Raw genomic sequence first — 26,565 nt, forward strand, 5'->3', positions numbered from 1 at the left:
CACATCCATCAAAAAATGGAGAACAAGCAACTACGATGGGTACGAAAATAGCCGTGATCAGAAAAGTATATTGTGTTCAGCTAACTTAATATTTGTTTGAGCTGGGTTTAGTGCATTGTGCCTGCAGGAGTGACTGCAGAAAAGCAGACCTGTTGTTGATTCCACCACAGTGACACAGACCATTACAGACACACCAACAAAGAAGCCCTCCTACAGGAGCTGAGCTATAAATAACTCTACAGCGGAGATGCAATATTAGTGGGTGGATCAGAAGTTAGTCGTCACTTCCTATTTATAAAGCAAATGCAGTCAAATTTTACATCGTGGGTGATTCATACTGAGTGGTGAATAGCTGGGATTAAAATGGGACTTGTTTCGATGTGGTCCATTCTTGATTTCCTTTTTAAATGACATTTTCTCTAACGGTTAAGTAAATATTTTCAAGTGTCAGACATCTAATCAAATATATCATTTTTGAGTTCTCTTATTTGTTTTTATCTGCTTCAGGGAATAACATCTCTAATATGTCTTGCCAGACTGCAGTGACGCTCTACAGATCTTGCCAAGCAGGTTTACGTCAGAGGCAGGCAAGGGATTCAGCATCACCCTACCAAGGAAAACATCTTTAACCTGGTTCTCTGTATTCTGCTGCCACCTAGCGGAGAAATGCTTAGGTTTTGATCATGATGGCACCTACCAAATCCTGGTATTTTCATGTCCCAATGTGTCTTTCATTTTCAGAAATGTTAACGTAAGAAGGTTTTGCCAATTGATAGCAACTACAACCACACCTGCCTTCTATTAAGAGCATTAATACATTAAAATATTCAGTGAATACTGTCATAAGGTTTAAACCCAGGTACTACATCTTTATTTAGAAATCACATCAGAGAAAATCTAGCCATAGCCATAGAGGAAAACAAGTATCATATTAATCCCCCAAACAAGAAAATATGTCATAACATAAACATAATCGATCAATAAAACAATAATCAGATAATATAAAGTAAAAACAATTGCTATCAATAAAATGCTAAACGTGAACAACAAAATGATGATATTCAATTGTGGCCACTAGCTGTACACTGCACTGACTTTGGAACATGAGTGGTTTCAGTGTCCTGGATATTTTTTTTTGTCTTCTGGAAATTAAAACTTGCACCGTCAAGCATGACCTTGCAAAAAACAAGCAAAACATTAAGTGTCATTAGTGAAGGCTGGACCATTCTGGTAACGCCCAAAGCATAAACAAGGTAACATCAGGGCTGGGTGGCTGTGCTCCAACCCAGTCCCAAATTAACCTCAAATGTCAAGTAAATTATTTTATTTTACAGTTTGACAATATAAAATGCAGGCTCTGGCCTACTCCAACAGCAAGGGCTTGACTTTGAAGATAAATACTCAAAGCTTGCCTGGCTTTGTGTTCTAAGAAGCGATTCATCTTATGACCAAACATGCCCCAAGCCTAGGATTATAAAGAGGATGTGTCACAAACCTGAAAGTAGCTCAGCAGCATTTGCATTGATATGTTTAACGGTTTAAATACATGTACGATGGTCAAATACAGTACTGAACATATTTTTAGATTCAAGAAAATGCTGTTTGATGAATGCCCACTGCATTGTGTTTTTAGTTATTCCTTCAAAACCTGTACACTTGTCCCACACAATCACTGAGCGACTTTCAAATTTGACCTATTCTCTAAAAATCCTTTCCTTTAAGCTGCCACGCAGTCAGAGAATGTCTCCATCATTTTTCAGACGCACTGTGTCACACTGAAGGCGAACGGCTGAAAGGAACATGCTCCTGACAAGTCACTAAAGTGGCATGCTGCTCTTCACACGCAGAGGCACAGAATCCATGGTAAGCTAAACACAGGTGGAACTGAAGTAAACAGGTTGTCTACTCTGTTCATTTGAAATACGTCATGTGTTTAAAATAATGAGCCTAATCTAAAGAAAACTACTGTTCAGGCACAACAATGAATACTTAAATATGACATCAATCTGTGCAGTCCTCACTGTATCAGTGGGATGAGAACACAATTACATCCACTACACTGCAAGCGAAGAAAAGGTAACTGACACATAATCAACTATCATGATATTGAATGCATTCAGTGCAACCAGTAACAGATACATTGGGTCAACATTCACAATACGGAAACACAAATACCACTAAACCAGTATGTTCGGCTCATTTAACAGCGGTATGGAGCACTGGCTGGTCGCTTTGCCCATGCCTGGATAATGATCATACTAAGCTCCACTAGCTCCTGTTACACAAACAAATAAAACAGCTAGCAAATATTCTTTAAAATGTGACTGATCTGCGTATTATCATGAATGTATTTTAATTACCATGAAAGTGTGGCACATGCCTTGTGGATCAGTGATGACAACTGTGTGTGAGACAGTGCTTAAATGCTTTAGCGAACTCTCTAAGAGCATTTCCAGCTGTTTCAATTGACTGCCCTGTGATACATCAATCAAAAGGTATTTTGGGGAAGTCTATTCAGCAAGAATAGATCAAGCACACCAATCTTTTAGTCAGCAAAGATCTAAGATCATTGGCCAGAGAGAGAAGGGGAGTGGGAGGGTGAAGCCAGAACTTCACTGACCACTAAGTCTGCAGGTGGTGGTGTGCAGCACAGAGGCAAAGGGGGCAAAGGAGAAGGAAAGGAGGGCACAGGACTGAGCCTTCCCACTCAACCTAATACCACTTCAAGGACTCAGGAGTTATCTGAGGGGACATGCTCTTCAAAGCCCTCACTCTCCCTAACCAATGCCCTCTCCAGGATGACCCGGCCCTCCTTGTACCGCTGACTGTCCTCAGTAGCAAACTCATAGATCCAACCCAGCTTGCTGTTGCAATTCTTGCAGCTGACGTCCCTCACCATGTGTCTGCCGGTGAGCATCACTCTGTCCTGCACCTCACTGTACTGGAGGTTCACCACCTATAGGGAGGAGTTTAAGTTAAAGTATAACTAATGAATGCCTGTATTTCATTTGGTTTAGAGAAACATGTCACAGATGGTGTGTTCATGGCTAATTTCACTGTACCTTATTGAAGAGGAAAGCTCTGCCTGTGGCTCCTGTGAATCGTGTGGAGATTAGCTCAGACCTATTAGTCAGGATTGTGTCACAGTTGGCACAAGAGAAGAGACGTGTTCCGCCGATGTGGTCCAAGAAGATGCGCCCCATTGTCTGTTTACCGGGATTGACTAAATTAAGGCTAAAACATGAGAAAATTAAATAGTACGCTATGTATTCTAAGACTGTATTCTGGACTGATTGTAAACAGTATGAAGAAAGTGACCCCTTATAAAATAATACCCTTTAGCTGGCCAAAGTAATAATGCATATCAGTCTCTAACTTTTTTCTGGCATGTTCCACAACACAGAATTGTTTTTTAATCAATCATTAACAATACAAGTTGAATACACATATATAAAGGAGTCATTCAATCTCTGTTCATCAAATAAAAATAAATACATTAAAACTTGGGTTTTTTAAAGATTTGTTTGTTTAGGAATATGTGGAAAACTATCTGAGCTCAGTCACTCACTTATCATAGCTGTTTTACAAGTTAAGAAAGAAAGAAACTTGAAATATCCAAAATAATTGTACCAAATAAAAAAGGGTTGTTCTCAGAGATATTAAGGCATAAGCATAATTTAAGCATGATTATGGAAAAACAAACAAACAAACAAAAAAACAGTTTCTGTTATTATCACAAAAATCTATTATGCGTTCTCTCTATATGGACTGGGGAAGATGAATGCACTAGCTTACGATTCTTAACTATGTTTTGAATTGTACACATAATACAATACTTTGGTAAAATTGATAGCACAGCCACTGAAAGAGTATCAGTAAAAACATGAATGTTTCTACTGATACTGAGAAAAAGTACTGTTTTCTCAGTTCCCTTAAAACACAAATATAATCCTTAATAATAATAATAATCGAGATAAACAAAAAGAAGGAGCAAAGAGACAAAAAGCCACAAAAAATAGAATCAAATGGCTTTTTCAACTTGCTTATTGTTACTTTGATTACAAACAGCTGCCTTTGCCCATTTGTCTAATTTATTATCAAAAATACTGTCCTTTATATAACTGCTTACAGAAGCTTAATACATCCGTCTATGTTTTAAAAAATTCCTATAAATAGGATAAAAACATTTTCATTTCATTAATTTTTCATTCGTCTTTTCTATTCTCATCTCAGGTCAGGCTTTGTAAGAACCGGGATCAGTGGCACATCATCCCAGCCCTCTGAAAAATGCTCATCAATTCCCATTATTTTGTATAAAATTTGGTTTCTTTTGTTTGTTTGTCAGTGGAACATGTGGAAACTAAGGTGTAAATAATCTTAACAAAGAGCACTCCAGTCGCCTTGGCACAGTTTCTCCCTGTTTCAAAACTTTAGTCGTTACAACCACAGAAGTACTTCTTGTTCCTGGATGCCTTGTTATGAGTAATACTGGCTGTAGATGGCAGCTGGGCTTTGCATGGTGTCGATGCAATTATGAATAATGGAAAACAAACGAAGCAGAGATTTTCCCAGCTACCTAAAGAGAATACTTCAGAGGATTTTCATTGGGATTTTAGATAACCTAACCGACTGGTTTCGTAAAAATGCACCGAGCCAGCGTGTGAATGGAAGCTAACGCCAGGTTAGCCATTCAGCTAACAGAGTCAACAAGCGACCACAAAACAGATAATTCTACTAAACTCCAAATGACGGCTGCCTACCTTTTCAAATTCGGTCTGGTGACACAAAATGTCGTGCCCAGCGATGGTGTCACCGACTTTTTAAAGTAAATTTCAGTCGCACATCTGCTGTTTATACCGTTGTCGTCGTCGTGGCTTTGTTTTTCTTTTTCAGCTGTTCCTGTCCTCTGAGCTGAGCTCCAAACTAGTATCAACATCCGGTTTGTGACGTAGCTCCCTCTGCAGCAGCGACATACGGGTTTTCCGCCAGGTGTCAGCATATAACATCTATTCTCAACTTCTGAAAAATATGCTCCGTTCTCATTAAAATCGTTAAAAAATAATACTGAAGCTTATTTTTTTTTAAAAAACAAACATAATATCTGGATATAACAAAAATTTTAATATACCAAATAAATAAAGAAAAGCTAAACTACAGTAACTCTGATCTGCGGGCAGTAATAATATAATAATAATGGATTGGATTTATATAGTGCTTTTCAAGGCACCCAAAGCGCTTTACAATGCCACTATTCATTCACTCTCACATTCACACACTGGTGGAGGCAAGCTACGGTTGTAGCCACAGCTGCCCTGGGGCAGACTGACAGAAGCGAGGCTGCCATATCGCGCCATCGGCCCCTCTGGCCACCACCAGTAGGCGGTAGGTGAAGTGTCTTGCCCAAGGACACAACGACCAGGACAGAGAGCCCAGGGATCGAACCGGCGACCTTCCGGTTACAGATACGCTTCCCAACCCCCTGAGCCACGGTCGCCCCAGCCCCCCAGCAGTCTATCCTTCAAGCTCGGTTCCTCTACCAGAGGCCTGGAAGGTTGAGGGTCATGCACTGTATCTTAGCTGTACCTAGGACTGCGCTCGCCTAGCTTGGGAGTCGCCGCACCTAGTGCTCCTATTACCATGGGGACCACTGTTACCTTCACCCTCCACATCTTCTTGAGCTCTTCTCTGAGCACTTGGTACTTCTCAGGCTTCTTGTGCTCCTTCTTCCTGATGTCTCTATCACTCAGAATCGCTACATCTATCAATATGGCTGTCTTCTTCTATTTGTCTACCACCACTATGTCACGGTGAGTGGGATGAGCCATGTGGAGGAAATGAAGGAGGATCCAAACGCAGGCAGTAGTGGAGAAGTGAGGGTGGTTTATTGAGCACAAAATAAGGACAAACAGCAAATGGAGCTCGAACTAAACTATACTGGGAAACAACTAAACTATAGCGCAGAAACCAGAACATGAACATGAAGCAGGGCGAGCAGAGGCAGACGATGGTAGACAGCAGGGTGAACACACGAGTGAGACACGGTGGTTACACAGACGGACCAGCAACTACAATGACGGAGGACACGACTTAAATACACACAGAGAAACACGGGAATTACACACAGGTGGTGGACACAGCTGGGAACAATCAGTAAGATGAGACAGAGGTAAAACTGAACACACTCACATGAGACGCAGACCTTCACAATAAAACATCACACGCAGGCTCGACATCGAGAGACAGACAGGAAATGACATATGAAACTAAACCCACATCTTAAACCCAGATAAACAGAAACATGGAACTCTAATAATAGACATCATAATCATCACCATAACACGACAAGAGAACAAGAACACAATCCCTGATGCAAACTTAAATCAAAACACAATAAACTCAAAATACTGGGTCCAACGGACCCAGAACCGTGACACACTATGTCCGGTTGGTTAGCCACCACCATTTTGTCCGTCTGTATCTGGAAGTCCCACAGGATCTTAGCTCGGCCATTCTCCACCACCCTTGGGGGCGTCTCCCATTTTGACCTCGGGACTTCCAAGCTATATTCGGCACAGATGTTTCTGTACACTATGCCGGCCACTTGGTAATGGCGTTCAATGTATGCCCTGCCTGCTTGCATCTTGCACCCTGCTGTTATGTGCTGGATTGTGCATCAGTTCCTGATGAAGCCTCTTAGGGTCCTGTTGATCTTGTATAGGTGTAGGCATTCCAGGATCCAGGTGTGGGGCATTGAGTCATAGGCCTTCTTGTAATCAATCCAGGCAGTGCACAGGTTGGTCAGCCTAGTCTTGCAGTCTTGGCTGACTGCTAGGTTTCGCGCCTCTGGTTTTCTTGACAATTCCTTTCTGTGCCCCGCTTACGTATTGACCCATGTGCCTGTTCATTTTAGCCAACAGGAGCTTCCATGTAGTACTGAGGCAGGTTATTGGCCGGTATTTGGATGGGACCGGACCGTACTGGGGGTCCTTGAGCATCAGGACTGTCCCGCCTTCAGTTAGCCATTCCGGGGGTCCATCCATCCATCCATTCGCTTCCGCTTATCCTTTTCAGGGTCATGGGGGGCGCTGGAGCCTATCCCAGCTGTCATAGGGCGAGAGGCAGGGTACACCCTGGACAGGTCGCCAGTCTGTCGCAGGGCTAACACATAGGGACAGACAACCATTCGCACTCACATTCACTCGCACATTCACACCTAGTGGCAATTTGGATTATCCAATTAACCTATCCCCACAAGTTGCATGTCTTTGGACGGTGGGAGGAAGCCGGAGTACCCGGAGAGAACCCACGCAAACACGGGGAGAACATGCAAACTCCACACAGAAAGACCCCAGCCTGATGGTGGAATTGAACTCAGGACCTTCTTGCTGTGCGGCAACAGTGCTAACCACCGTGCCACCGTGCTGCCCATTCCGGGGGTCTCTCGTCAATTAGCAGCTGGTTCATTTGTGCTCCCATACGCTCATGGAGTGCAGTCAGCTTCTTCAGCCAGTAGGCGTGAACCACGTCGGCGCCTGGTGCTGTCCAACTCTTCATACTGGAGACCCTTTCTTGGATGTCTGCCACTGTGATGGCTACTGGACCCTGTTCAGGGTGGTTGCTGTGGTCTGCTCTCAGATCCACCATCCACTGAGTATTGGGTTGTGTCCTTCTCCCATATGCTCTTTTAGTATTCTGTGGAGAACAGCTGGTTTATTCTCATGCCTTTGTTACGTAAGGCCCAAAATGGCCTCCGTACAAGAAAGTAGTAGCTCTAATATTGACCAGTAACGAACCACCACACGCACACTGTAATGGGTTACACAAGATTTATTTGTTCTTTCTCCGGGTAAAACTACTGGCTGAAGACACAACTCTGGCCAGGAATCCAAGGCCCAAAGCCACCACGGTCAGGGTTGTTAGCCTTTTCAGGCCTGACTTCGTTCGAGGCTGGGTCTCCACATCACATCCTGGGAGCTGGAACTTCCCCAAAACTGGTCCAGTTTCCTTGTCAGGGGCACAGAGAGTCTCCAGTCCAGTGTTTGTTTTCCTGCCTTCCAGCACATCCACTCACATCCCAATAAGAATGAGTCCTCCCTCCAACATCCTCAGTTTATTTTAAAAGCAAAACCAGGCCAGGTTAAAAATCTTTTCCATTAAAATGTGCACACTTCATCCTGGATCTTCGAGGCTTCCCTGCTACACTAATGTCCTACTAAAAAAAACAACGACAACCCCTACTTCCTGTTTCCTCTCCCCTTTATAGAGAAGGGCTCCAATCCTCCCCAATCAGCTGCTCCCTGTATTCAACTCCAAATAGCTGGCAGCTGGACTAGAGTAGAATCTCCACTCCCACATGGGTGTGGCCCACACCTCACATCAAACACAAACAAACACCAAAGCATGCAATTAATACAAAACAAAATCTAAAGAAATGCCAACCCAAAAGCTTAGTGGGGGATTCTCTCCATCCTTTTCCACCATGCTATACTCTGTAACACCTTCAATCTCTCTGGTGTATCTCTTCAAGCGGCTGGCCAAAGCTGTGAGTCTTTCCAAGGCTGTACTTCTTAAGCACCTTCTTTGTCACACTTTTCTGCAGATCCAATAGCTACCATATTCCACTGATATGGAATATGAGAAGCTGCAGCAGCGAGAGAACTGGGTGAACATGAAAAAAGAAGGCAGTTGTGTTGAAGTTGTAGACCTTAGCTCTTTCAGCTCCTTCCCAATACACCTTCAGGCTCTCCAAAATGCAACATCCTTAAATCAGCAGTTGTAACACATATGTAGTGTGTGTAAGTAAGATATCAGTCAACTGGACTAGCTCCATTTTTCATAGATCAAAAAAGTCCCGATCTCTAGTGAAGCTGTTTCTTATCTTTTTCTGCTTAGTTATTCAGTTTGTCCTTATTTATAACCTGGCTGTTTATGCCTGTTTTGATACAACATGTCATAACATTATAAACCTAAAATGTTTTGCTTGATGGAAAACTCCTGACAACTCGAAAACATCAAGATATCTTGATTGATTATCCTGCACTGATTCCAAGGGTCGGGTCTATCTGCACAGCCATCTCAAAGGACACAACTCATAAAGTATTTAGCAATCTAATCATATCTCAAAACATCTCCAAAAGCGAACTTGCTGGTTGTCAGCATAAAATTATATAACCTGGGTGAAACACATACAACACCAGGAACTCCCATTCATCATTATTGGTTAAGAACCGTCTTCCGACAAAGTGAAGCATTAGTCCAACTATAAATTGTGGGGCAGCATATTTAAAATACACAGAAATCATCCCTGAAAGCTAGAAAACTATAAACCTGCAAATAATTTTCTTAGTTGTGTCTTTACACCCACGTGAGTTTTACTGTGAATCATTAATGTGATCCTCACGATGTGTCATTGTGTCCACAAACCCCTTCCATGACATAATGGAACAGAAACTGGTAAAATTTTAACTTCAGAATAGTTATTTGGTTTAAAATAAGCAAATTACACACAAAAAATTACCTAAAATCACGACATATGGATTTTATTCATTCAGTTGATTCACTAATATGCCAGTCATTGTTATATAAAGGTATTTAATCTCTGACTTAGAAGTCCAAAAACTGATACTCATATCATGGTCCTTTGATTTATGTGTCCCAATAGGTGACACAGCACAATTATAGCTGTAGAGATAGAGAAAGGGATGTGATCGATTGTCATTTGGATAAACTGATAAGAAGGGGTTATAAAAGAGAATAAGAGCAGATGTGTAAAGGACAAACATAGCAGGGAGGACTCTTTTCTTTTCTGTTTGACAGGGTTTCCTCTCTGGCTCCCTTCTTTGCCTTTTAAAACTTTGCTCTCTCTGGAATCCCGGTCTTTTCCACACTCTTTATTGATATGCTGCACTTTTACAGCGAGTGAGAGTTTCGTTCTCTGAGTCTCAAAGGTAAATAAGGAAGAACTGCACAAATTCCCCAGCGTGGAAAACACTCTGACCACATCATGGCTCGAGCTGCGCTCCTGATTGTGGCTATCCTTGTTGGATTATGCATGACATATTCAGGTAAGTACTGAACAGGTTGGACTACTTTAATGTGCTCACTTATGTAGCGAATTTTAAGGGCAAGAAGGCACAGCATGAGCTGAAATCAGAATGATCTTTTGACTGAGCGGTCACTGCTGGCTCATGCATGATTTACCTAATTTGACCAGTTTGACAGCATTGTTTCCTTTACAGAGTGCCTTGTGTTTAAGCTGTGTTTTATACTAGAATTATCTCGTGTTTGCTGATGTACACTTTATACACTGAGTATAAAATGTTTGGGTTGAAAATGCAAATGTAGTAAATTACACAGAAGTCTTGTTAAGTTGCAATTTTAAAATCTGAGAAGCATCTATGAGGGCACTCAGAGAGAGTGTATTAGCTATCCCAGCAAAGCTAATACTTTATCTTTCTGTTTTAAATAAAGTAGAACTCAAATAAATATGAGTTTTTTTGCCAATCAGTCATCTCTCCACCTGGCTTAGATTTGGAGTGCGCAAACATTAATTTAGTTGATTATTCACTAAAAATCTCAAAGAGTTTTACAAAATTAAAATAAGAAAAATGCAACTTTTTTATTGTTACCTGCTAATATTTTTTAACCTAATTAACTCTTTTTAATTTAAGATTTTCAACTTTTATAAACCGCCTAACTTCTACTGATTAATTTCATGGGTTTGGTTTCATTTCAGTATTTTAGAAATTTAAACGTGTTAATTTTGACTTACGACCCATCTAGATGGTGTTGAAGGTGGCGACCAGATAAAAGTAAAAACAGAAGAGGTACTTTTTTCCAGTTATCACACCTTTTTGTCTGCACATTCATATTTTATACTATCATCTGTATATTGCTCTTGTAATGTACTAATGTACAGACTTTTTTATGTGATTCAGACGGAAATGTACATGTCCATACTTTGCTCACCATTACCACCGCACTTGTCTCCATCTTCTTCAGGTAATGCTCCCTGCAGACATAATCAGTGACGGCACTGAGTTAAAATTCAATTTTATTTCTATAGCATCAAATCACAACAACAGTTGCCTGAAGGCGCTTAGTCACTACTTTCATCCTTCTATAATAGGTCTGCTTTTAAATATATTTTCTAGTGTTGCATTATGAGATTGCTGACATTTCATTTCCTTGCTTTTCCAACACCAGTTCATGCTCTGACACCTACTGATATCACCACTGTTTATACCTTGGGAATACCAGATTCAAACAGGTATATTGCAAAACAAAAAAAGCACAAATCTATGTAAGTAATACTGAAGAATGAACACTGAATGGGTCAGCACGTACTGTGGCTTTAAAAGTAAACCTAACTGAACACAACCACCGTCTTATACAATGTGTATGTCTTCATTTTTAGGGATGAAGCCTCCAGAATTATCAGTAGACTAGCTGGTAAGTCTCATTTACAGCCAGTTGTACTATTTTCAAATATCAAGAGATGAATGTATAAAATGAAAAATGTACAATGCAATCTAATATAAATAATCACATTGGTTATCAACTGTTAACCTTTGAAATTACTTTTACATGTAGTATTTGTAATCACAAAACTGTTTTCCCAAAATACTTTGTTACTTTATGACTGAACTTCGGTTTCATGGTTTCAAAGTTAATAATTTCCCAACTAATTATTATTATATCATTTAAATCTCCTATTATGTTATCAGGCCTAGAACTTGACCATTAATCTTGTTCTACCAACTGTTCCACCGATGCTATCCCCTCTCGGCTTCTGAAGCAGGTTCTGGACTCAGTCGGACCTTTCCTTCTGGTCCTGATCAATGCCTGCCTCAGTTCTGGTTGTTTTCCAACACCCTTCAAGCACGCTGTTGTTCAACCTCTCCTTAAAAAGCCTAATCTAGATCCATCCCTACTCTCTAACTATAGGCCCATTTCCAACCTCCCTTTTCTGTCTAAAGTACTGGAACGAGCCGCCCTCACGCAGCTCCAGCTATTTCTTGACAATAACAATCTCTATGAGAAGTTCCAGTCTGGTTTTAGAGCTCGGCATAGCACAGAAACCGCCCTTCTGAGAGTTTTTAATGATTTGCTTTTAACTGTTGACTCTGGTTGTGCTGCTGTCTTAGTAACCCTGGACCTGACAGCAGCCTTCGACACTGTTGATCACAACATACTGCTATCCCGCCTTCAACATTGTGTCGGTTTAAAGGGCACTGTCTTAAAGTTTTTCCAGTCCTATTTGAATAATAGGAGTTTTTCTGTTCACCTTGGTGAACTGTCATCTCCCAGAGCTCCTTTAACCTGTGGCGTACCTCAGGGGTCCATACTAGGCCCCCTGTTGTTTATTCTGTACTTGCTCCCTCTGGGCGATGTGCTCCGTAAACATAATGTGTCCTTCCACATCTTTGCCGATGATATTCAGATCTACCTCCCTCTGAGGTTGAACTGCAATGTTTCTTTGCAGCCGCTACTCTCCTGCTTGTCTGACATTAAGACTTGGATGACTCTTAACTTCTTACACCTTAATGAAAGCAAAACTGAAGTCATTGTGTTTGGGCTTCCTAAAGATCCCAACTTCTCTCTTGACTTTTTGGGACCCCTAACCTCCGATTGCACTTCTTCCATTAAGAGTCTTGGTGTTATTTTTGACAATGCTTTTAAACTTGATAAACAAATTAGCTCTGTAGTTAAGGGATCTTTTTATCATTTGCGGATTTTAGCCAAAGTCAAGTCTTACCTTTGCAGGAACGATCTAGAAAGAGTGGTCCATGCTTTTATTACTTCACGGCTAGACTACTGCAATTCCCTCTATGCTGGCCTAGATCGTTCCTGTCTACATTGCCTTCAACTGGTGCAGAACGCTGCCGCTCGCCTGTTGACCGGTTCAAAAAAAAGAGACCACATCACTCCGGTTCTCTGCTCTCTCCACTGGCTCCCAGTTGCCTTTAGGATTGATTTTAAAATCTTATTGCTGGCTTTTAAGGTTTTAAATGGCACTGCACCTTCTTACCTGTCAGAACTCCTTAGTACTTATCGCCCCAGGAGATCTTTGAGGTCAGCCGACCTGATGCTTTTAGATGTTCCCAGGTATAAATTAAAGACAAAGGGAGAGAGGGCGTTTGCTGTGGCTGCACCCAGACTGTGGAACAGTTTACCTCCTCACGTCAGACTCTCCAAAAGCCTAGAAACTTTTAAAACCGCTCTTAAAACTCACCTCTTTTCATTGGCTTTTAGAAAGGTTTAATTTATTTGTTTTATATATTTTTATTTTATTTTTATCAGCGAGGTGTTATTACGAAATTGTGTTCTATTGTATTTTTATCTGTATTTACTGTACAGCACTTTGGTCAGCCTTGGTTGTTTTTAAATGTGCTCTATAAATAAACTTGACTTGACTTGACTTGACTTGTTTTAGTTAACCACTATAAACCTGCTTTATCATTTCACCTTTCACTGCCAACTTCAAGTGGATTAAAGCTTTTTTTAAAAATGCTTATCAAATCATTAAGGCCTTTGTGATTATGTTTTATGTACTTTTACAGTTAATAGTTCAGTTCAAGGTCATGGTTAATAAACATATAGTTTCCTTTATCTGTAAGGATAAGATAGGGGCCATAAACATTGGTTAGTGACCCTGAGTTCACATGAACATAAAAGAAAGCAAGCTTTCTTTTTATCGTCAGTTATCATCTATGTCATAATGTACATTGTCTGTACATTATTATTGTGTGTTAACGCCTACCACAGTCTTCACTGTAATGTCTTTGTGGTTTGAATAGAGTTGCTGTCCATGTTTAACCCCACGGTGATTGCTCAACAATCAGCTCAGAGCTCATCACAGTCCAGGTAAAACACATTATGCCCATTTTACAGATAAATACTGTTTAAGAAGACAGATGCAGGGTTCTTTACATGAGAGTTTCTGTGTTTGCAGGAGTTTACTGGAAGAAGCCGAGGATCTTTCACTCTCCCTTTCACATCAGGTAGAATTAACCCCTGTCATATTAATTTATGCATTTTAAACATCTGAATGTTTCTGTGACCTTTACAGTGAATGAGCTTATCCACTATTAAAACAATGGCATATACATAAATACAAATGAAACAGATGACAGGATACTTTCACTAAAACATCAATCTCAGCTTGATATCTCAACAAGGAGACATGGTGTGCTTGGGTACTCCCATAATCACTAACTAATTTAAATCCCCCAGTCATGGTTATTCAGGAATGTCTCTGGTGGTGAAATGTCACAGTTATTAATTAATTTTAAGTTTCATTTTTATAACCAATATCACATACAGAGGTTCAAAGAGCTTCACAGGCATAAAAACGTATTGATAAATGAGGCCACTTTAATTTAAGACATTTTAACGCATGAGTGAAAATCAGTCATATATAAAATCCTATGAAGCACAACGAGAGGAATGAACAAAAGCATCAAACAGAAACAGAAAGTCAATGTGAGATTGATGGAAACTGTTACGTTTTCTCTGAGTAGATGTGAACAATGACAGGTTAAGTTCATAAACTGCAAGCATTCGCCCAACTGAGACGCACTGTGTTATCCAAGAAAATCAAATCTAACAAAGTGTGCATGAAAAAGAAATAACTTAGACACTCATACATTATACTGCATGTCCTTTCAGGTGGAAGACTGGAAGCTTGTGCTGCTGTTTGTGCCCGCAGATTTCATATGTGCCTGTTCGTCACATGTAAGATCTCTTGTTTAATTTCTGCTGAGGCTCTATTTTTGGTGCCGCATGTGACGAAAAGGAAAAAATACAAAATGTTGCCATTTCTTTGTTCTTCAGGTTGAAGAAGATATTGAGGCTGCAGTGCAAGAAGTGGAAGCAGCTCTGCAGATACTGCAGAAACGGGTATGGTCCTTTTTTTGGATTCAGTTTTTCCATGAACATATGGATTGGCAATCAAAAATAACACTCTGGGTGTATGCTTACAGCTGCATCGTACTTTAGTTCATGTGGTCACCTGGAGTGGATATCATCAGCAAGATAAGTGAGTGTTTCCCATAAAAATCTACCAAAAGCAACGTGTTAAAAACTCATGTAAAACATGTTTCAAGTCTGTTCTGTGTTATGCATGTACAGTTATAGGATTGTTTTTAATTTTGTAGCACGTGTGAGTGTAATGCCAAACGCCTATATAAAGCAACTCTCCTGAAAGCACTGCAGGTAAACTACTTGTAAATAAATGCATTTTCTGTGCATCCTTTTTTTTTTCTCTCTGACATATTTTCCTGCCTAACTGACTATTTTATTTGGGATTTGTTTTCAGGATACTCTGAGCCATGTCTTCAAAAATCCAAAGTGGAATAACAACGGTGCAGACTTCACTGTTATGTTGCATTCAGCCCCCACTATCCTTGAGCCCCAATCAGACTCTGTAAGTAACATTGTTCCTATCAGCTACGTTGCATAATCTTTCCTTTATTAACAACTCATCAAATATTGCTGACTAATGTGTACCTTGCATATGTAATGTGCTTCCACACAGTCTAGCCTTGACCAGTTGACTATTCAACTCTGGACAAACCTGGTAAGTTCTTAAACCACACTTAGATGCAAAAAGGAAAATGTATAAAATGAAAATAGGCAGTGTGAAAGAGCAGCAGACTTCTAGAAATTCATTTTATTCTGACATTAAAACCATCCCTTCAATTTAAAGGCCAGAAATAACAAGTGTCAGATTAAACACAGATTAAAGTGTTAATATGCCTGACAAAAGATTTAATGATTTACTTCACGGGATTATCTACACGATGATTCCTCTCAATGTTGTTCACTCTGAATGCACAGATGAGTGGATTGTACTTTGTAGGCTGCTGGATGCAAAATAGCTGCACATATAACCCCAAATCTTAACCACTCATTGACCTTTTCTTCTCCAGCTTCAGCCACTGACAAGTGAGCCCAAGGTTACAGACAGAAATGCCATAACTTTTCCTTGCCCTAACCAGGTGAGTCACTGCAGTCTATTGAAAAATGCCTTTGAAGTGTTAATGTGTTATGCTTTCATCTCATAGAGTAGACTTTTTAAGTTATAAAATTCAATGTTAAACTGTTAAAACTGTGAATTTTCTGTTCTCATCCCAGGAGCGTCCTTTCCTGCGTACACAGATTAATTCCCCTCCTGAAACAGTGGGGGAATTTTACAACAAAGCAGCAGTTCAAGTAAGAGTCAGATATGTAAAAAAAAAAAAGAAGAAGAAGAAAGAAAAGAAAGAAAGAAATAAAGTAAAGAAGATAATTTAAATCTGTAGATAAACTGACCTGAGTATATTTTTTTAGGAGATGGGTACCGAGATACCTTGCACAGACCGTAACCAGTCTAACACCGTACCCACATCGGGTGAGAAATGATTTTTAAATTCCACTACTACACTGAGGGATATGTTTCTCAGTCCAGTCATGCTCAGTCACATTGTTCTTTCCACTGTACAGTTAATGAGCTCAAACCTGGAGACATCAAGGTGGTGGCAGCGCTTGGTGACTCTCTAACAGTGAGTGTTTCCCTTCTCCTACAGCCCAATTTCATCTAATGGGAGTCCAAACAGTAAAATCAATAATACTACTGCTACTACTACTGGTAATGATAATAATGATAATACTAATAATTTTCAAAAACATTAAAATTTAATAAACAAATAATTTCAAAGGTAGGAAAGGGTGAGCAGTCTGATTCTTAAGAAAAATAATTAACTCTATCTCTCATTTGCACTTAATTTACAGACCCACTAGATCTAAAAAGGCATAAAACCTTCATTAAAAAATATTTTAGAAGTAAACAATCATAAAAGTATTTTATGATTTTATGTTTTTAACTTTTTTACTGTCATACTTTTACAATTTTTTGTAATCACGTTGGATTTTCTTGAAAAATTGCAGTTATTAATGACTTCTCTGCAATCTTTATACATTTGGGGTAGAATAGGATGCAAGGCAGGCTAGTTGTGGCCCAGGAGCCATATGTTTAACACCTATGGTATAGTACCTTGCAGGACCAACCAATTCATTCCTTTGGGTTTTATTAGCCCGGCTTTTTATTGTCTTGCATCTGATGTTTCCTGCAGGCGGCCAATGGCGTAGGTGCAAAATCAGATAACTTGTTGTTACTGCTTAATCAGTACAGAGGATTGTCATGGAGGTAAGACAAGTTAAAATACAAATTTGTTTACATTTTGGAAGAGTTACTTTATAAAACTAACTAAATTTCTGCAACTTTCAGCGTTGGTGGTGACCAAAACATAGCCACTGTGACAACTCTGGCCAGTATGTCTCTATTTTGCACTCATGTTTTTGAAGTTGAAAAAATGGTAGTTGTATTTCACTTATTAAACTAAATTGTGGTTCTCATCACCATCACTAAAGGATATAGGCTTGAACAGGCCTATCTTTTATGCAATCTAATGACCTGAATCAACAAAATGAGTTTGGTTGCTAAAATGAAAGGGCACTTTTGTATACTTAAGAAATCTAAATGCTGTCACAATGACTAAATTACAATATAAGAGTATAACAATTAAATCATTATTTGAGGGTTGTTTTTTTTTAACTTCTAATCATTTTTTCAGACATCCTGAGGGAGTTTTCCCCCTCCGTGACTGGATTCTCTACAGGAATCAGTGGACAGAACGATGCTAAAGCCTTTCTCAATCAGGCTGTTCCAGGAGCAAAGAGCGAGTAAGTCACATTTGTACTTACTTTCAACCTTAGCAGGATTTGCAGCATGCTATACGAAAAAAACATAATCAGCAAGTTTTAAAGATAACATTTGTTGCTATTTCTAGTGACATGGCAGGACAGGCGCGCATCCTAGTGGACAAAATGAAAAGCGATTCGGTAAGTCAGCAATAACTGCAGGAGAAATATGCATACTGGGGACTTTATTAGGTACACCTTCCTAGTACAGGTTGGACCTCTTTTTCCCAACAGAGCTGCCTTATTTCTGTGTGGCATGAATTCAACAAGATGCTGGAAACACTCCTCAGAGATTTTGCTCCATATTGACAGCATCATGAGTTGTCTGGTTTACATCCATGATCCATGATCTCTTGCTCGACCACATCACAAAGATGGTTTATTGGATTGGAGCACAAGCCGACCCAAGAAAATGCCAAGACTGTCGATACCAGGCAGAATGGATCCATGTTTTCATAAAGCATTAGCATTCGTTTCCTGTTCTTAGCTGACAAGAGTGGCACTTTGTGAGATCTTTTGATGCTGCTGTAGCCCTTTTTGCTTCATGGTTTGATTTGTTGTATATTCAGAGATGCTCTTCTGCAGACCTTGGTTGTAACAAGTGGCTATAGTTCCTTTTTCTATCATCTCAAAGCAGTCCGGCCATTATCCTCTGATCTCTGGCATCAACATGGCATATTTTCTCTTCATTGGACCATTCTCTGTTAACACTAGTAGTGGATGTGTGTAAAAATCTCTGTAGATCAGCAGCTTCTGAAATACTCATACCAGCCCAACTGGCACCAACAACTATACCACATTCAAAGCCACTTAAATCACCTTTCTTTCTCATTCTGACACTCAGTTAGATCACCTTGGCCACATGTTGATTTGTTGCCATGTGATTGGCAGATTACATATTTGTCTTAACAAGCAGTTGAACAGGTGTACCTAATAGAGTGGCCAGTGGGTGTACATTCAGACACAGTGTCATGTGTATTTTGTCACAGCTTTAAGTTAATAATGAACAAATTAAACACAGAACTTTACCTCTTATGTCCTCCAGCGTATCGATTTCAACAATGACTGGAAAGTTATCACCATGTTCATTGGTGGAAATGACATATGCGACTACTGCAAGGACACTGTAAGCGCTCCACATGTTGTCTTTGTTGTTTTATATATTGTACTTACTTACTTTGCCATCATAATCAGGCGGTTTCATACCATTGAACTGCCATAAACTGCTGAATTAGAAGAAAAAAAGCTGTTAGAAATATAGTTTAAATTTCAAATGTCAATTTTTGGTCGAAATCAAATTTAGAGATATTTTTCATGTTGTTCATCCAAAATATTTTATTATTTTAATGACAACTTAAAATTATCCTCATTATCATAACAATCTTTCAGAGACAAAAGGCTCAAAAGTTGCTTGCTTTACTTGATTAACAGTCCAAAATAATCATTAAAGACAAGTAATCATAGCCAACTCCTGCATTAGTGAAGCTAGAAGAAATTATTCGGCATTCAAATTATAATCAAAATAGTTTAATTGTACGTTTCAGTGGAATAACTAATTCAATAATTTACCAGATATTTGTTTTTCACATTTATGCTTGGGATCTTTTGTAATAGAGATTTTGTTTCCCCCCTACAGATCTATTACTCACCCAGGAACGTGGTCCGTCGGATCAGTGAAGGTCTAGACATACTCCACCGTGAAGTATGTTCTCATCTTCTTGCACCTTGCTGCCACAGCCATTCAGTATCCCTGAATGTTTTCAATGTCGAAATCTTTCCAGGTGCCTCGTGCCGTTGTTAATCTGGTAGAGCTGTTTAGCGTCAAACAGCTACGTGATCTGCACAGTGATTCGACTTTGGGGTGTCCAACTTGGCTTGCAAAGTAAGCAATATTTTCTTGTGTTGGACAAACAGTTTGACCAAAAATCGTAAAGCACTAATTGACACTCTGTGCATTTATGTTCCAGTATGTTTTGCTCCTGTGCCCTGAGTCCTAAAGACGGATCAGCTGAACTCGAGATGCTTGAGACCTACAACACAGGCTACCAGGTGTGAAAGAGAAAGAAGTTAAAAAGAAGGATTTTCCATAATTTCCACATGTCAAGGTTCAGGGTTCCTTTATTTGTCATTGTACAATTTTAAAAAATTGAAGAAAAAAAACAAAATTTACTCCTCCACTGCTTACAATAATGGCTCTGGAGTAAAGTGATAAAATAAGAGATGAATACAGAAAGAAAATAAATAAACTAAATAATTACAATTCTCTGTGCTTTCTTATGTGCATTACACATTTCTCAAGCTTACTAAACCTGACAGCAGCATTTTCAAAGGCATAAATAGACTGACTCTACAGTCAGTCTATTAAGGAATGAAAGTAGATTTCAATTATAATAACAGATTCTTTGTTTCTTTGGTTTAATAGCTGCATTGTATAGTAACTGAATAATTATGACTAAAAATTAAAGACACCTCTGTATTTTAAACAATTTCATGAGGTCATAATGAATTTATCTTGAGGTTTAAAAGCTTGCTACAACAAATAAGTGGACTTTTTAAAGGCTAAAGAGGGCGATATTATGATGTCATTGTCCACTGAATATAACTGTCACTGCAAAGTCAAAAACTTTATTTGCTTTTTATTCTTGTGAGGTCATCTTATGACTGTCTGTCCTCTCAGGTTGGCATGCAACAGCTCGTTGACTCTGGGCGGTATGACACGCATAGTAACTTCACTGTGATACTGCAGCCCTTCCTTAGAGGGCTTTCTCTTCCCAAGTTACAGGTAATGTCTTACAAATGTGAAACACCACACTTTTACAATATTTTTGTTTTCATTTAGGAATTTGTTTAACTTGAAAAAAAAAAGTCTTCCTTTCTTTGGCTTCTTTATAAAAGGACGGCCGGCCCGATCGCTCTTACTTTGCCCCTGACTGTTTTCATCTCAGCCAGAAAGCTCACACACTCATGGCCCGTGGTCTGTGGAACAATATGGTAGGAGTTTCTACGGCCATTATGACATCAAAATTTTCTCCATGCGGGTTTTTTTGTTTTGTTTTGTTATTTAACTTCTCTGATACTAAGTAACTGACTTTCATGCTCTTTTAGCTTGAGCCACTGGGCAGCAAGACTTCTACACAAAACTTCACAGCTGGTGTTGATTTGATTTGTCCCTCTGAGGTAAAAATGAATCTAAATCTCAACATTCTGCATTATTATGTTATTACTTTTATGCTTTCATTAGCTTTTTTTTTTTTTTAATTTCCATTTTTCTTTCCAAATACAGACAGTCCCATTCATTAGGACGGCTGTTAATAGCGGCTACACCTTTCCAGGCCCACCACCCACTCCTGCTCCAGTCCAGGTAGGTTATAATTTAGGTGTTTCATACCCCCCAAACACTTGTGGCAAACATTTATTATTTACATTATGCACAATGGAAAATGATTGAGTCTTAATTATGAAATATATCTTTATCATATTACAGAACTGGGGGAGTGACTTCTCCTGTTCAAACACGGCACCGTCCAACTCTGTGCCCACTTCAGGTGCTCATCCTGTGTTATAATTCAGTTCTGAAATACAGTGATTACATGTCAAATATACTCATGTTGACTTTTTTAATAGCTCACAAGGTGCGACCAGCAGACATCAAGGTAGTGGCTGCTCTGGGAGACTCTTTAACGGTAAGCTCAAGAGCGTGACTGAAATTTTGTCATAACTGAATAAATCCTCTAAATAACTCCCAAAATTTTCCGCTCACTGTTTTTCATCCAAATCCTTCATTTGCCTCTCACAGCCATAGTCAACTATTTGGCAGCTATGCAGTTATCTGCCTGTGGTTTATGCGTCTTGTTTTTTCTTCTCTGTTTGTTCTCAGTTCTTGCAAATCTAATTTATTTCAAAGTTTCTAAATAAATCAAACGTACTTGCTTCTACAATAAAAACTGAATGCCAGAAAAACCCATTAATACTGTAATATTTCATAAATCACGTCACTAATAGACAAAGTAACAGAGTTACTGTCTAAAGGACGGATTTTCTTTGTTTTCAAGTACTTAAGAGCTGAAAAATACTCACTGGCACATTTTTTGGTCTCTGGGACCAATAGCGAGTAGATTAATCTGTAATAATTTATAATGGTAATAACAGTGTTACACATCACACCTTTTCTAGGTACCTATAAATCAGTTAATGTATAAACAGATAGAGTAATATCAACTTAATGAGAGAGTGGTTGAAACGGGGGAATTCTGTTAATGATTCAGCTGTAAAATCACCTTTTCCCAAATGTAGGCCGCCTTTGGTGCTAAATCACAAAGTCTGGTGGAGCTAAGTACTGAGTACAGAGGAGTGTCGTGGAGGTGAGAGACCAAAACAATACTTTGCACATTATAAAGTATAAACGTTGCATTCTAAACACACATTCTTTGTTTGCCTATTTTTTTTATTAGCATTGGAGGTGATGATACTCTTGAGACTGTCACAACATTACCCAGTAAGTCAGAAACCTCCTGTGTTGAACTGTAGTGCACATAAGCACCACTAGATGGCAGAAATAATCTGACAAAAAATTGTATTTTGTCTTTAACTGAGTAAACTCTGTACCCTAACTTTTTTATAATACATACTTTAGATATCCTTAAGAAGTTTAATCCTGATGTCCAAGGAATGTCAAAGGGGACAGGAAAAAAGGAGGCTGGTTTCAATGTGGCCGTATCGGGCGCTAAAATATCGTGAGTTCTGACGTTGACGTGTTATCAGATATATAAACGGCTTTATTACTATGCTATCTTGGAAGCATTGCATGGGCTAATTATGTGCAATTCCATGCAGACAAATCCCTGCACAGGTCAGAAGCCTTATTGATGCCATGAAAGAGGACCCAGTGAGTTTAACATGCATTACCAAGTGATTTTTAATGTAGCCTTGTCTCAAGCCTTGCCACGTTTTCTGCGGGAAAACACATGTAATTAAACCTGTCTCTCTGAATCTGTCACCACCAATCAAACTAGGCCGTGGATTTTGAGAACGACTGGAAGCTTGTGACCCTCTTCATCGGAGGGAATGACCTGTGTCAATACTGCAACGATCGGGTGAGTTGCTTTAAGTCGTCACAGGAAATGTGGTTTGAAGGGCATTTCTAAGGGAAAAAATTATTTCCCTCTGCAAGTGTAGTGCTTAAACATCCAGTGGTGTTAAACGCCCTCTCGAGATATCATCACTCCCCAAATGGAACTAAGCACTGGAGCAGAATAATTAAGCCTTGTGAGCACCCCCCCCCCGTTTATTGTTTTATTGTGTCAGACAGGGATGAGAGCAGACATGGTTTGTTTTCAATAAGCACATTCTGTCGCTTTAGCCCTGCAACACAGATCACCCCCTCCCTCCTCTACCCCGGCCTATGTCTGCGTTGAACAAGCACACAGAACACAGTGACAGGCCTTGTTCTCTAAGAGGCATAAACAACACAGAAGTCAACCGAGACTCTCTTCTTCCTGTCTCTGTCTTGCTCGCTCCCGCTTTTTCCTTTCTCATTTTAAACCCACCCCACACCCCCTCTCCCATTACACCCCTCAAGCTCCACTGTCAGGGTAGTCTCTCTTTTAATGTTTGTGCTTTGAAGCAGAATATCAAAGTGCAGCATCAATTTAAGATGAGCTCTGAGACTGTAGTGACAGCTTAGGGTTAGTTGTTGCTAGTGCGCTCTTACATGTTGCATGGCTCTCTCTTGGTGGATTCAAACTTGGCCACATTCCCCTCATATCTGCCTTAATTATGCTGCTGGCTACAACAAAAAGAAAAGAAAACACTAATGGGGTGTGGTGGGTGGGGCAAAAAGTCGTGGCTGAACTGAACTAAGTTCATGTGTTAATAAATAGCCTTATTGATTGCATCTCTCCAAACTACAGGCCATGCACTCACCTAAGAACTACAGCTATCATATGATGACAAGCTTGGACATGCTGTACAATGAGGTGAGACTATTTTTATTGACGTAAAAAGAATAATATTATATAGTAAGCTCATAAGTGAAGATACCTTTAAGAGATTCTGAACCAAAAAAATATTTGGGTTCATCCAGTTTTTTAGCTCCACTCTTCTATGATTTTTTTTTTAATTGTAGGTTCCCAGGACGATTGTGAACGTGCTGGGGATCCTGGAAATTGAAGGTCTTCGCAAGATCAATAAGGACACCCTAGGGTGCAGTGTGGTGCAACAGTATGTTCATCAATCTAAGCAACTTTTCATGAATAAGACCATTGATTACAAGGCAGTCTAAATCACTTCTCGTCTATATCTAGGGAATCTGTCATAAGACATCAGGTCTAGGTGATAGATTGAGCAAGCGACTATATGCTGTAAGGCTAAATACAACAGCCGAGGTTCTCCGACCTGAGGCCCTTTCCTGTAGATCCCCTCCTCTTCATTGCACTGTCTATTGAGAAAAACTAGAATATCAGATATAATTTTTATTGTATGACACAACTGCCTCATACCAGAATGAATAACAAATCAGTGATTTTTCCCTGTGTATCCCCAGGTTTGTCTGCCGATGCTTCTTGGACCCGGGAGAGAATTCACCAGAGCTGGCAGAAGCAAAACGAATCAATCGGGAATACCAGGTTAGCAGGCTGGAGCCTTGATAGTAAAATGTTTGATTCTGAACAAGTGTTGATGAATCAGGATTGTTACATTACCTTAATAACATCAGCCATCTGTTACTCCCAGACTGAAACCGAAAAATTGTTGGATGGAGGTCGCTATGACGACAAAGAGGATTTTGCTGTGGTTCTCCAGCCTTTTTTTAAAAGCACCATCTTACCTTTCAATGCTGTAAGTCTTCCGTGTGCGCATCACCCTCCACTACGCTCTACATGTATTTATATGTAAACATTTAGTTTGCGGACAGTAACACGTCTGTCAGTGCTCAGGATGCATTTTACCCACAAACAGGGATGATTGTGTGTTTTCCCTCGTGCAGGAAGGCCAACCTGATGTCACATACTTCTCCCAGGACTGTTTCCACTTCAGTGAACGGGGACATGCTGACATGGCTGTAGCTGTGTGGAATAACATGGTGAGTCTTTTAATGTGGGTAGTAAAGGGATAACTGTTTGCCTTTATAATTACAACATCTCCCTGCAATTTATGCTGAACAGACATGCATTTGTGGTTTTGTCTCTAGATGGAACCAGTTGGGGAAAAACAGACGTATAACGCCTTTTCAAATGGCAGAGACAGAATCAAGTGTCCCACTGAGGTAAGGAATCAGCTGCAGAAGCACTTCTTATTGCAGCTTTCTTACAGGTTTATGGAATTGAACTTTGACATCCTATTTATATGTTCCAGGAACATCCTTACATCTTCACAAAGATAAACAGTGTGGCTCCTGCAGTCACAGCCACACCACCCATAACTGACATCACACCACAAGCCTCGGGCAATCCAAAGTGTCCTAACACTGTGCAAGCATGGCTCGCTGCTGTGCTGGCGGTTGTTGGCCTTCTGATTGGTTCAGCTGTCACCTGGCTCCTCTTCTCCTACAAAGCCAGGAAGAACAAGAAGAAGATGATGACTTCGGGGCAGATGAAGGGCACAGAATTTTAACTTTGTTATGTTTTTTCATGGGACTAACTAGGGGGGGAGGGGGGGGGGATAAAGAGCTACTCAAACATTGACAATGAGGCTGTTTTTCAAAACTGTACAATGTTATATATGATCCTGTTTGCTTTGATAAATTAATGTTGTAACTTAAATACATATGTCTATGTATATATAAATATATGCAGTAAAATAAACACTGAATTAAGTTTCTGTGGTAATTTTGTGTATACTTGTAATGTGTTTTCATTTTGAGACAAATACTAGTGGGACTGTATGGTGTGGGTGGTGGGAAATGGAGGGTTAATTGGCAATAATTCATGAAACAGTGTACTGTAGTGTGACTGCTCAATCCTGACCCAGCTTAATACACTTGTTTGTGCAGAAAAAGCACTGCAAAACAGAAACTACTAATGCTCCAGCTGGTTAGGTTGATTATTACCTCCAAAGGCCGAGCCTGCTGATAAAATATACACAGGAATGGTTTATGATCCCTTTAGAGTGATGAAATATGCCGACAGCTTCTGTTGATTATGTCACAAACTTGTGACAGGGTGAAAAGTACATTTACTCAAGCATTGAGAAACATTTTCTGCGGTTTCCCCCTTCATTCAGCACAAGCTGAAATACTATTCCCCTGAAATACGATTCCCCTGAACAGCTACCCTGAGGTACCCCTGAGCAAGGTACCGTCCCTACACACTGCTCCCCGGGCGCCCAGTGGCTGCCCACTGCTTCACTGAGTGAATGGGTTAAATGCAGAGAGGGATTTTCCCCACGGGGACCAATAAAGTACACTTTCTTCTTCTTCTTCTTCTATACTTTACGCCACTTACATACGTATTTATTTTGACACATTGCAGACATAATTACAAACCAGATCAGTTTACTATGTGTAACCTGATGTAACCTTTACTTTGTTTGTTTTTTGAATCAGTAATAATGTAGCAAGTCTATACAGGGGTGGCTGCTTACACATCTACATTGGGTGGATGCGTCTCTAACAGCATCACCATCAACACAGGAGCACCTCAGGGATGTGTCCTCTCGCCACTGCTCTACTCCCTCTACACTTCAGACTGTGTGGCCACCCATGGCTCCAACACCATTGTGAAGTTTGCTGACGACACAGTGGTGTTGGGTGCCATCTCCAACAACGATGAGGCGGCCTACATGGATGAAGTGAAGAATCTGGCATCATAGTGCCAGGACAACCACCTC

The 26,565-nt window shown here is 39.9% G+C and overlaps 2 protein-coding genes across 3 annotated transcripts; one reads left to right on the forward strand and one right to left on the reverse strand.

Annotated features, from left to right (window-relative positions):
* Positions 1-843: 843 nt before the first annotated feature.
* Positions 844-4,938, reverse strand: LOC309695925 (protein yippee-like 5). Of its 2 annotated transcripts, none has more exons than XM_082516941.1 (3): positions 4,761-4,938; positions 3,063-3,234; positions 844-2,956 (listed from the first exon to the last, which is right to left on the reverse strand). In XM_082516941.1, exons 1-3 carry the CDS (start codon positions 4,934-4,936, stop codon positions 2,732-2,734), a joined length of 573 nt encoding a protein of 190 aa, XP_082373067.1. In that variant the 5' UTR covers positions 4,937-4,938; the 3' UTR covers positions 844-2,731. The 2 variants fall into 2 exon arrangements, with proteins under 2 accessions (XP_082373067.1, XP_082373068.1); XM_082516942.1 differs by having other exon boundaries at positions 3,063-3,206; positions 4,761-4,892.
* A 5,065-nt stretch (positions 4,939-10,003) lies between these two features.
* LOC309696246 (phospholipase B1, membrane-associated-like) lies at positions 10,004-25,366 on the forward strand (the record flags this gene model as incomplete). The annotated part of the gene is made up of 43 exons (XM_082517397.1): positions 10,004-10,064; positions 10,783-10,826; positions 10,938-11,001; positions 11,206-11,269; positions 11,417-11,451; positions 13,800-13,866; positions 13,955-14,003; positions 14,671-14,736; positions 14,836-14,901; positions 14,985-15,040; positions 15,159-15,216; positions 15,320-15,427; positions 15,539-15,580; positions 15,933-16,001; positions 16,138-16,215; positions 16,333-16,393; positions 16,486-16,544; positions 17,115-17,188; positions 17,270-17,313; positions 17,616-17,724; positions 17,832-17,883; positions 18,788-18,868; positions 19,379-19,444; positions 19,524-19,624; positions 19,710-19,791; positions 20,420-20,524; positions 20,638-20,733; positions 20,848-20,919; positions 21,026-21,103; positions 21,227-21,287; positions 21,367-21,425; positions 22,036-22,103; positions 22,194-22,237; positions 22,376-22,475; positions 22,576-22,627; positions 22,755-22,835; positions 23,652-23,717; positions 23,867-23,961; positions 24,284-24,365; positions 24,472-24,576; positions 24,725-24,820; positions 24,929-25,003; positions 25,093-25,366. The coding sequence occupies 43 exons, from the start codon at positions 10,004-10,006 to the stop codon at positions 25,348-25,350; spliced, it is 3,249 nt and encodes a 1,082-aa protein (XP_082373523.1). The 3' UTR covers positions 25,351-25,366.
* Between the last annotated feature and the right edge of the window lie 1,199 nt (positions 25,367-26,565).

The sequence above is a fragment of the Aulonocara stuartgranti genome (assembly GCF_965226115.1).
Source record: "Aulonocara stuartgranti genome assembly, chromosome: 19".
NCBI classification, from domain to species: Eukaryota; Metazoa; Chordata; class Actinopteri; order Cichliformes; family Cichlidae; genus Aulonocara; species Aulonocara stuartgranti.

What these genes read in the sequence shown, in the direction of transcription:
- LOC309695925 (XM_082516941.1), bottom strand. Translation starts at nt 4,936, where the DNA reads ATGTTGATACTAGTTTGGAGCTCAGCTCAGAGGACAGGAACAGCTGAA. An exon ending in ACCAGACCGAATTTGAAAAG is followed by an intron (nt 3,235 to 4,760) that starts GTAGGCAGCCGT and finishes CTCATGTTTTAG; the next exon opens with CCTTAATTTAGTCAATCCCG. An exon ending in GAGCTTTCCTCTTCAATAAG is followed by an intron (nt 2,957 to 3,062) that starts GTACAGTGAAAT and finishes TCCTCCCTATAG; the next exon opens with GTGGTGAACCTCCAGTACAG.